Source organism: Marmota monax, unplaced genomic scaffold, assembly GCF_021218885.2.
Source record: "Marmota monax isolate L192 unplaced genomic scaffold, Marmota_monax_Labrador192_F-V1.1 WCK01_AAM20220418_F8-fsc00005, whole genome shotgun sequence".
In the NCBI taxonomy this organism is placed as follows: Eukaryota; Metazoa; Chordata; class Mammalia; order Rodentia; family Sciuridae; genus Marmota; species Marmota monax.
Genome location: NW_026692254.1, coordinates 15,768,184 through 15,780,669, shown reverse-complemented (window position 1 = coordinate 15,780,669; position 12,486 = coordinate 15,768,184). Strand labels below are relative to the sequence as shown.

The 12,486-nt window shown below is 31.7% G+C and overlaps 1 protein-coding gene across 11 annotated transcripts in view; it reads left to right on the top strand.

Annotated features, from left to right (window-relative positions):
• The window catches only part of Mef2a (myocyte enhancer factor 2A), a 154,532-nt gene that overhangs the window by 59,929 nt on the left and 82,117 nt on the right, over positions 1 to 12,486 (top strand). For all 11 annotated transcript variants that reach the window (XM_058576830.1, XM_058576832.1, XM_058576833.1 and 8 more), the window contains one exon: positions 12,109 to 12,296. In XM_058576830.1, coding sequence (XP_058432813.1) covers positions 12,243 to 12,296 — 54 coding nt within the window. In that variant the 5' untranslated portion in view covers positions 12,109 to 12,242. The remainder of the gene's footprint in view (positions 1 to 12,108; positions 12,297 to 12,486) is intronic.

The window sequence follows — 12,486 nt, the reverse complement described above, 5'->3', positions numbered from 1 at the left end:
CCCATAAACATTCTTCATGAGTAAAAAGAGAGAAAGAATGAAAAAGTACACATGGTTACATGTTAAAATGGGTCAGTGTGGATAGTAGTAATACAGGAATTCTCTATACTTTTCTTGGAAGTTTTCAGTAATATATTAAAAGTATACTTGCTAAAGACATGCTTTTTATTTTCTTCTAAGATGTGTGTAAATTTCAAATTATCAAAGCACAGATAATAAGAAAGATCTGTATCCCAAAGTTTGGGCAAGTAGGAGAAAGCCACAGCTGCAGCTTAAAGGCTTGTGTTGTCCCTGGCATAGCCACTGAGAAAGGAAGGAACCAGGCTATGGAAGTGGTGGTGGGATTCCTTTATATGGGTGGTGTTGGTAATCTTTGGCTTCTTCCTTCTCTACCATAGTGTTCTGTTACTGGTAGCAAGATTAAAGGATTTCTGTGATAGTGCTGGATAAGCAATGGCCATATTATTGGCATGGGGTACCCCTGGTTCCAGTCCCTGGCCAAGGTGGTACAGGGCATCCCAAACCAGCCTGTTAGAGAAAACATGCAGACCCTTAGCTTTTCATCCTCTTTTATGAAAACAGCTTTGTATAACTATTAGAATACTTTCCTGGGTTGAGTCTTGACTCCTGATTTTAGCATCTCTGACCTTGGGGGAAGTGATATTTACTGCTAAACCTTCAGTTTTCTCATATTAAAATGGAAATAATAATGCCTTATTTCATAAAGAGATTGTATTTTAAAAATAACTATGTAAAGTATATATTGTTGATACTATACACAGGGGTTCTTGAAATATTTCACTTCTCCATTCAGTCAGTACTTAGAAGAAAATTTACTCTTTGTCTGAGTCATCTGGTTATGGACTTATCTGATAATGGCATTGAGCATAGTATGAAAACATACTAAAAAGGCCCAATGAAAGATTTTTTAAAAAGTTTTTTAAAAATCAAACTGAGGGACTGGGGTTATGGCTCAGCGGTAGAGAGCTCGCTTGGCATGAGGGAGGCCCTGGGTTCGATCCTCAGCACTGTATAAAAATAAATAAAATAAAGGTATTGTGTCCAACTACAAATAAAAAATACTTATTTTAAAAAAATCAAACTGAGGGGCTGGGGTTGTAACTCAGTGGTAGAGTACTTGCTTAGCATGTGTGAGGCACTGGGTTTGATCCTCAGCACCATATGAAAATAAATATGTAAAATAAAGGTATTGTGTCTATCAACAACTAAAAATGTTTTTTAAAAAATCATACTGGCAGAAATGAGTGGAAATAATAAGTATTTCCCATTTTTAATTTTAAAATTGAAAAGTGCATTTTTCACATTTCTACATTCTGAAGATGACTTCTTCAGAAGTCATCTTGAGATGAAAGTTTATTGAGCACAAGCTACTTTTTATTAGGAATTGATTTTCAGTATTCTAACCCTATTAAAAAAGTTGCCCAAACTGTTCCCTTTTCTGATTAAGTACACATGTGAGACATGTTAGATAGTCTTTGATCAGGCTTACATTAAAACTATAAATTGGAGTGATCTTACTTTAACCATGAAATATATACATTATGGAAATCATAATGATACCATGATAATATACATACATAAATACACGTAAATTGCTTCCATATTGCTTTATATTTAATTATGTTTTTAAGGGTATTGTCCACTGTGGCAAGTTTGCTAGCTTTTCTTTAATAGCAATAATTGAGTTTTGTACTTAAATACATTTCTTAGAGTAAAAAAGAGAATTGATTAAAAGAATAAAATAGGTAAATACTCTAGTGCACAAAGTGGTATCTAATTCAAGCAAAAATTGAGAGGTTTATATACAAATGACTAAAGTTCAGGAACACCTACTATGTTAATAGTAGAAAAAGTTCCTGTTTTAACCAAGACTTTGGACAATTCATTTATCCTCCATGCATTTCAATTTCTTTGCTGAAGGGATGAGGTTATAAACTTATCTCATGAAGTGGCTGTGAATATATTATGAAAACATACTTGAAAGGCCTGTTGAAAGATTTTTTAAAAAGATCTTTTACCAAATTGAATAGCAGATGATTTCTAAGGTAGTTTGAAAATCATAGGGTAGTTTTTTAGACAGCTTGATTGACATTTTGTAAAGAAAAGTGTTCAGATTAAAATGGGTACTGGAACACTATTGACTTGGTAACACCCCCCACCACCACCTTTTTTTTCCCTTTCTTTTCATTTTGATAAACTACAGTAAATGAGGGGGGGTGGAAATCACATGGAAACAGCTGCCATGCTTTTTGGAAAAATAATTTCTTAAATACATTACTAATTTTATTTCATATTTAGTTTGATTTTTTTGTGTAAAGACAAATTTATTAGACAAATTTAATAACCACCTATTGGAAATTAATTATAAGATAGTTTTCCAAATATCCATCATGCATGCAGAAAGTATCAGTGCATGAAGGAAAATATTGTACAAAATAGCAGGCACAGAATTAATACTTTTTATTGCATCATGATTTTTTTTCACATCATAAATATTAATAACGTTATACTGTGCTTAGAAATATACTTCTTTACCCTTGGACTACTTTCTCTCAAATATTTGCAAATATTTGATGTTTTTTCTTGCCTCCTGTGGTGCATATAATGCATATAAATTTAAATTTTCATGTTATAAAACATTTTACTTAGAGAATTTGTCAGTTACCAAAAATTGTTATACAACTAGTTTAATGATGCTTTAGGGGCTAGGATCCAAGTTTTCTTAGTCAGATAATGCTTTGAAATTCTAAGTATGTTGTGAAGAAAGAGTAACTGGAAAATTGCACAAGATGCCAAAGTAAAAGGAACATTTCAGTAATGTTTACAGTTCATTCTTGAATGCTTTCTGGCTTTCATGATTTTTAATTTTCTGTTTTAAAAGCATCTGTAAGTTTTTGTTGTTTATAATAACTTTTTTTAAAAAATCGCAACAATGGTATTGTTATAAGAGAAAGTGAAATAGTGAAAAAATTACCCCAAAGTTCATTACTTTCAGTAACATGAATATAGGCCATTTATCTTTTATCTGTACACTCAATATCTACAAAATTTTAAAAGCAAAACTAGAATTCTGTGTTTCTGCCTGCAACAATATAATGTAAATGTTTGTTGTAATGGCTACAGTATTTTATTATATGGACAGGGCATTCTTATATTATTGCCTATACCCCTTCACTGTTTTGATTACATTGGGATGAATATCCTTGTACATATATCTGTGTCATTGTCTTCTTATTTCCTTAGAGTAAATTCTTGAAAAGGGAATGGAGTTTTCAAGGAAAGCTGAAAGAAATTTATTTTTTTCTTTTTGAAATGTTTAATTTTTAAATGTTGGCCAAATTGTTAACAAACTTCATGGCTAAGGATTGGTTGGGGACATGTATTTGCAACAGAAATAAATGATTGTGTTCCTTGTTAGTGGCCTTTTTTCTCTTTTCATTTTACATTTCAGTCGTGTTAATATTGTCCATATTCTGAAGATTCCCAGATGCATATTTTTAGCCCTGAAGTATGAGTCTTATTTTATAGTGTTCCATTTAACATTTCCACTTGTCCATGAAGGTCTCAAGTAATATGTCCAAAATTAAATCATTATATTCCTCTCTTTTAAAGAAGTAATGAATCATTATTTGATGTATTTTCTCTTGTTAGATACCTTTTTTTTTTTAAAGGGTTCAGTTTTTTTTTATAGTACTTAGTTTTATTTTAGTAGTTTTTGAAAATTTTAATGTGTGATTGTTTCACCAGAATTTTGAAAGTAGGAAGTTCTGGTAAGTAAAGTTTACCTTCTGTTTAAAGTCCATGCTTTTAAAATATTTGTTTACTTAATCAACAAGGTTTTTTTATAGAAAGTAAACAGAATTGATTTTAAATGATGATGAATATCTGTTGTAAGTATCAACTGCAGGATTGTTAGGAATCTGAGTGCTAGTTTTTGTGGTATCTCTCAAATTAAAGGAATTGCTCATACTGGAAATTCTTTCAGAAATTTAGCTCCTGAGTTTTAAAACAATGACATACAGAAAAATTTCAGTTACCCGAAAATTCAATTTAAGTTATTTTTTTCCCTGTGTTAATGTTGTCTGAATACAGATATATATCTTTGGATTTAATTAGTGAGATTCCTATCCCATCCTCTCACCCAGGAAAAGATATGTTAATTCCTTGATGTTCTAAACACCCATCTGTGTTTTCTGGAGGCAAGTTTTAATGGAGTTTTAGTAAAACACGATTAACTTTACCATGTAGAAAAATCAGTGCTCATATAATCTAAATGGTAAGCTAGAATTAATGAAATTTTACTCCTGCAATTATTTTATAGGTACACACATACTATTTTGCTTTAGTATTAGTATGGTTTGAAATGGTGGTAAAATGTACATAATAGAAAATTTATCGTTTTTATATATATAGTGGTGGCATTAAGCACATTCGCATTTTTGTATATCCATTACGACCACCCATCTCCAGAACTTTTTCATCAACCCATATTGAAACACTATACCCACTTAACAATAACACCCCTTTTCTCCCTCCTCTTCAGTGCCTGGTAACTATAATTCTACTATTTCTATGAATGTGATACTCCAGAATATTTCATATAAGTAGAATCTTAATAATGCACTAATAAGAAATGTGGGGAAAAGAAAAAACGTAAGTAGAGTCATAACAGTACTTTGTCCTTTTGTGACTGACTTATTACATGTAACCTAAAAAAGTCTTTAAGGTTCCTTTATGTTATGAGACAGGGTGATATCCTTTTCTTTTTTTCTTTCTTGGTAGTGGATGGGCGGGCTGGTTATTTATTTATTGGCACCAGAGGTTCTCTACAACTGAGCTACATCTCCAGCACTTTTTATTTTTTAGTTTGAGCCAGAATCTCCCTAAATTGCTGAGGCTCATCTCGAACTTGCAGTGTTCCTTACCTCTACCTCCTGAGTTGCTGGGATTATAGTATGTGTTACTGTGCCTGGCTGATGTCCCCCCTTTTTTTTTTTTTAAGTTATTTTTAAAATAAAGTTATAATAAAATTTTAATATAGTTGGATACAATACTTTTATTTTATTTTTATGTGGTACTGAGGATTGATCCCAGTGCCTCATGCATACTAGACAAGCACTCTACCACTTGAGCCACAACCCCAGTCCCAGAAGTCTTTTTAAAAAAAGGTTCTAAAGGTTCAGTTGTAATTGTATACCACAATTTACTTATCCATTCAATTACTGATGGACATTTGTATTGTTTTCTTTTACCTTTGGATTATTGTGAATAAAGCTCCTGGGGGCATTGGTGCACAAATATCTGTTTGAGTCCTTGATTTTAGTTCTTTTATTTATATATCCAAAACTGGAATCATTGGATAAAATGGTAATTCTTTGTTTAATTTTTTTAAAGCAAGTACCATACTGTTTTCCACAGCAAAATATATTCCCAAAAACAATGCACAAAGTTCTGTTTTTTTCATACCCTTGCTAATACTTACTGATTTCTTTTCCTCCTTTTTTTTTTTTTTTAAATAATGACCATCTGAATGGAAGTGGCCTGGTATCTCATTATAATTTTTATTTGCATTTGCCTAGTGATTAGTGATGTTGGTTGTGAGCATCTTTTCATGTGCTTATTGACCTCAACTCCTTTATCTTCTTTGGAGAAATATCTATGTCCTTTGCTCATCTTAATTTTTTTTGCTATTCAGTTTATATATTCTGAATATTATTCCATATCATATAAGTGATTTGCAGTTCTTTTTTTTTTTTTTTTCCTTTTGGTGGGTTGCTGTTTTAGTATCTTTTGATACACAATAGTTGAAAAATTTTTCTTGATTTTTTTGAACACAATACTTTTAATTTATTTTATTTTTATGTGGTGCTGAGGATTAAACCCAATGCCTCACATGTGCTACTAGCTAGGCAACCACTTTACTACTGAGCTACAACCCCAGCCCTAGTTTTTTATTTTGATGAGGTTGAGTTTATTTTTTCTTCTGTTGATGGAATTTAATGGAAACTTTTCTTTTGTTTTCTTCTAAGAGTTTTATAGTATTAGAAATTGGGTTAACACCATTTGTCCCAGCTATCGCCCTTCTCGGTCTATTCCCTGAGGACCTTAAAAGAGCATACTATAGGGATACTGCCACATCAATGATCATGGCAGCACAATTCACAATAGCTAGACTTTGGAATCAACCCAGATGCCCTTCAATAGATGAATGGATTAAAAAACTGTGGCATTTATACACAATGGAGTATTACGCAGCACTAAAAAATGACAAAATCATGGATTTTGCAGGGAAATGGATGGCATTAGAGCAGATTATGCTAAGTGAAGCTAGCCAATCCTTAAAAAACAAATGCCAAATGTCTTCTTTGATATAAAGAGAGCAACTAAGATCAGAACAGGGAAGAAGAGCATGAGGAAAAGATTAACATTAAACAGAGACGAGTGGGGGGAGAGAAAGGGAGAGAGAAGGGAAACTATGGAAATGGAAGGAGACCCTCATTGTTACACAAAATTACATATAAGAGTTTGTGAGGGGAAAGGGGAAAAAAAAAAAACAAGGGAGAGAATTAAACAACAGCAGATGGGGTAGAGAGGGAAGATGAGAGGGAAGGGGAGGGGGGATAGTAGGGGATAGGAAAGGGAGCAGAATACAACAGTCATTAATATGGTATTATGTAAAAATGTGGATGTGTAACCGATGTGATTCTGCAACTTGTATTTGGGGTAAAAAATGGGAGTTCATAACCCACTTGAATCAAATGTATGGAAGATGATATGTCATGAGCTTTGTAATGTTTTGAACAACCAATTAAAAAAAATAAAAAAAAAGAAATTGGGTTAAGATCTTTGATCCATGTTTAGTTAATTTTTATGTATGATGCTAGTAAGCATCCTACTTCTTTCTTTCCATGCTAGTAAGCATTCTTCTTCTTTCTTTCTTTTCCAGGACAATTTATAGAAAAGACTGTCCTTTTCTGTTAAAATGTCCTGTTGAAGCCACTTCAAAGCTACAAAATTTCCTTGTATGCATGGCTTTAATTGTATTTCATATTTTATACATTTTGTTAGAAAGTGTTTTAATAGCACTCCATTTAAAAATATTTTCTAATTTTCATTGTCATCTTTTTTTGGCACATGGATTAATTAGAAGTGTATTGCTTAGGTTTCTCATAAATAAGGATTTCCAACTTAATTTCCTTTTTCTTTTTTTTTTTTTTTTAAACTAATTTCTAGCTTAGTTTCTCTGAGATCAGAGATGCCTGTCTTTTGAAATTTGTTAAGACTTAAAATCTGGGCTTCTATGTAATTACCTTTGGTAGATGTTTTGTAATGTAGTTATAAAGTATTTTCTGCAGTTGTTAGATGTAGTGTTCTTAAGTGAGTGAGGTTGTTAACTGTCAAATCTTTATGTTTATTTTGGTCTGCTTGTTCTTTTATTCTGATCTGCTTATTCCATCAGGTACTTTTTAAAAATCAAGTTGGTATAATTATGGATTAGAGATAGTTCTTTTGGGATTGGCTTAATGTACAGGCATACCCTTGATTCTTAGCTGAAGTTTATTTAGGTAAAGTATATTTTTAAATCTGCAAAATTCAGTATAGTATTAAACCTGGTATATGGGAAAAGTCACAATTACATCCCAAGTACAGTAGGTAGAATGTTAAAATCATATGTAGATTTTTAAAAACAGTGTATTGAGTGCCAGAAAAAGGAATGTGCAAGATGTGCTGGCAATAAGGCCATTACTATATTAAAATTTGAACTATTGTTTGCCAATGTGTGTTTGTCTTGAACACATTTCGAATTGTTTTTCGTATTTAACTCTTATTTTTGCTTAGATTTATAGCATATACAAAGAAGTTGGGAAAGTGTTAAGTTGTGGAGAAAGAAATAAGCCAGTGAGAAAGTTACTATGCAGTCTATGAAGTCATGTAGTAAGCATTTTACATCCTAACCATGATAATTTACTACTATAAATGGACATTTTCTGTGTTTTAAACTTTAAAAGAGAAATAAATCGAATTGTGAGTTAATGTATGACATTGTAATTTTTTCTACTTAAAATATAGTAAATCATGTTCTGGCTAAAGTTTTTGCACAGAATATTTGATTTTCAGAAATACATTTCTGATTACATGTGTTATTAGGTGCACTCAATTTTAGAATTGTTATGTCTTCCTGGTGAGTTGAACTTGTATTGTTTTAAAGCATTTTTTGTTTGTCTCTATCCTTATACACACATCTGTATCCTGCATTGAAGTTCAGTATGGTAAAGCATAATCATACAACTTTCCTTTGGTTTGTAATTTACCTGGTGTATTTTTCTCCCTACTTTTACTTTCATTCTTTCTGTATCCTATGTGTAAGATAATATCCTCTCTAATCATTCCACAATTGGATTTTGTTTTTAAATAGTTCTAAATTATCTTAAAAATTTGGGTGTTTTACTTAATTATATTTTTTTGTGAATAATCATATAGTTGGATTAAATGTTTTATTCTCGTTTCCTTTTTATTTGTCTCTCACTCTGTGCCTTCTTCATTTGCTAATTCATTTTTCTCTTTTCTGGATGTTATACTTTTATTCTTGTAGTGGTTTCACTCAGAGATTACCATATGCATCCTTGATTTATGAAAGTCTAAAGTAAATGAGCATTCTTTCTATTTCCTAGTCAATTAAAGATTTTAAAACCCTTTAACTTCATTTGGTACCCTCCTCAGTTATATACTATTATTGTTGTGTATTATAATATTTTAAGCCCTACAAGTTTTATTATTGGTGTTTTATTTAGTTAACATTCATTTAGAGTTGCTCATTAATATTTGTTTGCTGAACTTCAGTTTTTGTGCATACTTAAGCTGTAATCTGGTATTATTTTTTTCTTCTAAAGAAACGTTGAAGAGGTCCCTTCAGTCTTTCCTGGTTACAAATTCTGTTTGTTTGCCTAAAAGTGTTTTTGGTTTGCCTTCATTATGAGGGATATTTTTTTCTCAAATACAAAGTTCTAGTTTGTCATTCTCTCTCTTAACCTCAGCACTTCGAAGATACCATTTCATTATCTTCTTACTTCATTGTTTATGTGAAAAAGTCAGTTCAGCTGTGAATCTTAACCATTGTTTCTTGAAGTGAATATTTTTCAACAGTTTTCTGGCTGCTTGTAAGATCCTTCCATCTGTGGGGGAAACATACCCCCCACCCATTCTTCCTTTGATCTGCCTAAGTGTGTGTATTGTATCTATTTTACTTGAGGGGTCTGTAGAGCTTCTGGAATCTATGGGTTGATGTCTCATTAGTTTTGAAAATTCTTAGCTATTGTGTCTTCAAATATTTCTTTACCACCATATGTTTTTTCCTTCTGTTACGGAACTCTATTTACTTGTATTTTTGGATATTTTCTCCATGTTCCATAATTTTTCAAACTCTTTTCTGTATTTCATATTGTCAGGTCTTTTTGTATTTCAGCATAGATATTATCTTTTTTCCTGTTTTCTGGGTTGTTAATTATATTTTCAGCTGCATATAACTAATTATTAAATCAATCCATAAATTGGTTTTCAAAATTGTATTTTTTGTTGTTTTTCCTCTTGTTTATTATTGCCTGCTAAAATTCATTTTTAAAAAAATTCCTTGACCATATTAATTAGTTACTTAGTTGATCTGTTTCTGTAGCCATTCTTAAATCTTGGGTTTTGACTGGATACTTTTTTTATTGCTATGTGTTTTATGTGAAAAAAAACAGAGATAAAATAATTTGAATTTCTGGATAATGTTATCTTTCTACTGAGAAGATTCACTTTTGCTACTAGCAGGCAGCTAGGCTAATGATCTTCACTAGACCAGATTGCCTTCATCTAACTAGGGATTGTGATGATTTTAAGCTGTACTTCCCTTCCTATTTGACTTATTCTGTTTTTGATTTACCTTTGTGCCTGGGGTATAGTTCTTTGGAGTCTCTCCAGATGGCTGGTGTGTTCATTAGTGTGATATTACTCTTTGGCAAGCTGAATCTAATTTTTGAACTCCAAACTCTTTCTTAGTCTCCCAGCCAGTGGTTTTGGAGCCTGCAGGCAAAAATGTCCAAAGACAGGTTTCACCTGTTTCTTCTAGATCTCTGCCTTGCAAATTATCACTATCTTGAATGTTCTGCAGTGTTTTAAAACAAATTACCTTTGTTTTACTTTTCTAGTTGTTCTCTGAAGATTGGTTTGAAGCAACCTACTTCATGTTGACAACAGCAAAGTGTCCAGATATGTTCTAGAATCTGTATTTTTCAGATTATAGAAGATAATATAGTATAAATGTCTTATAGGCATCAGCAGATCTTGCATACTTGAGCAATAATATCTCCACAATGAAATGTATAACTGTTTATACAGTGCAAGGTTCTATAATGAGAATTAGAATGTGCTCTGTTAGGGAACATGATTTAGAGTAAATGAACCTCTGTTGTTTGTAATGCAGTCTGTTGTAGAAACAAATATTCTACAGCACAGCTGCTTGTTTGATTGGGTTCCACCGTCTTTCAGTTCCTCTAATGTTTTCTATTCTCTTGTGTCATGGGGCATTTGTGCTTGCTATTTTCTCTGCCTGGCATGTATACCCTCATTTTCAGATTTAAATGTGAGGCACTTCTTCAGGGAAGCATTTCCTGACCCACAAATTCAGATTAGATAAATAAGTATTTTAGTTTTGAAGTATACAAATATAATAATTTGATAATTTGAGATTTATGTCTTTTTTTTCCTTGACCATTTTATTCTCTGTGCTTAGTTTAGAGTTTGGAAGTATATTTATTATATAAATGGTCATTAATGGGTTATCAGTTGTTTAATAGATGATCAATTAATGTATGAATGAAGAAATAAATGAGAGGAGATGAATAAATGAGTTTATTATTTTGAGTTTATTAGCATTTCACATTACTTTAAAAATATTTCTATTTATTTTGTAAGTTTTGAAAGCACTAGGTTTTGAAGTGACTAAAACCATCATTCATATCATCCAGAGCATAACAACTTGTATCATTGCCACTTGTTCTGTTACAGAGAAATGGAACACAAAACCCTGCAAGATTTTTAAAATCTTTAAAGATTGATATATCAAAGAAAAGCTGACTTGGAATTTATATATGTACACACATACTCACCACACTCATAGGCATTGTATTTGTTCTGCCAGGAGGAATTGGTGTTGGCTTCTTTAGGGAGGTGACATTTGAACTAAATGTTAACTGATGAAGAGGCGTTCATTAAGTGAGCAATAATACCAACAAGAAATATTATTTCATTTAAATGTATATTAGTATGAAAGTAGTATACTAGTGTCTTTGTGGATTTATAGATAGTAATTTGGCCGGAGGCTAGGGTGATTTGCCTGGAGAATTCATAAAGGTAGACTGGGGTCATCTACATTATTTATCCTTTGGCAGGAAGGCTATCAGACTTTTAAGGATATTCTGTAATGTTTGAGAGGATAAATCCTGGAACCAGATTCCTGAGTTCATATCCTAAATTCTGCCCTTTACTATTTGACCTTGAGCACATGACTTAATTTTTCTGTTTCTCAGTATCTATAAAATTAACATTATAATTACAATTAACTTAGTAGGTTGTAGTTAGTATTGAATAAGTTAAGACTTGTTCATACTTAGAAAAATGCCCACTTGGGGCTGGGGTTGGTGGCTCAGTGGCAGAGCACTTGCCTGGCATGTATGGCATCACGTATAAATAAATAAAAGTAAATCAACAACTAAAAAATATTTTAAAAAAATGCCCACTCATAGAAAATGTGCCTACGCTCAGTAAATGTTGGCTCTTGTTGGTATTATTGTAGGCATTGAGAAAACCTCAAATGCTATAATTGCATTAGTTTGACCAGAGCCAGAGGCACAGAGATTCAAGAGATATTTTAAGGGCAAAATCAATAAGACTTCAACTTATTTAATACTTCTGTGTAATCAGAAATTTCTATTAATAATGTTATGTGGTGCATAAAAGCAGATTTGAGATTCATATAACTTATGATTTGCAAATGTATAGAACTTAAATCTTCTAATTTGTTTGTGTGTGTTTATTTTTTTTTTTTAGATCTTATCAAAAATTTCAGCTGTAGCACTTGGACTAGAAGCTGAAACAATAGCAGCTGTGTACGATGCATTAGGGTATTGAAGAAAATTAATTTTTGAATTAAATATTTGGAACATAAGGAAAGGTGACTGAAAATGGGGCGGAAGAAAATACAAATCACACGCATAATGGATGAAAGGAACCGACAGGTAAATGAAAAATTTAATTCAACTATGTGATACGATTAAATTTTTAATTTATTTGATATATATACTTAAAAAGAACATAATAGATAGAATGGTTGAAAATACTTAAAAATAATTTTGAGTATTTTTAGTTCCAGTCTAAATGAAAATTTTTACAATCATAAAATTATGTTTTCATGAACATTAAAGAAAA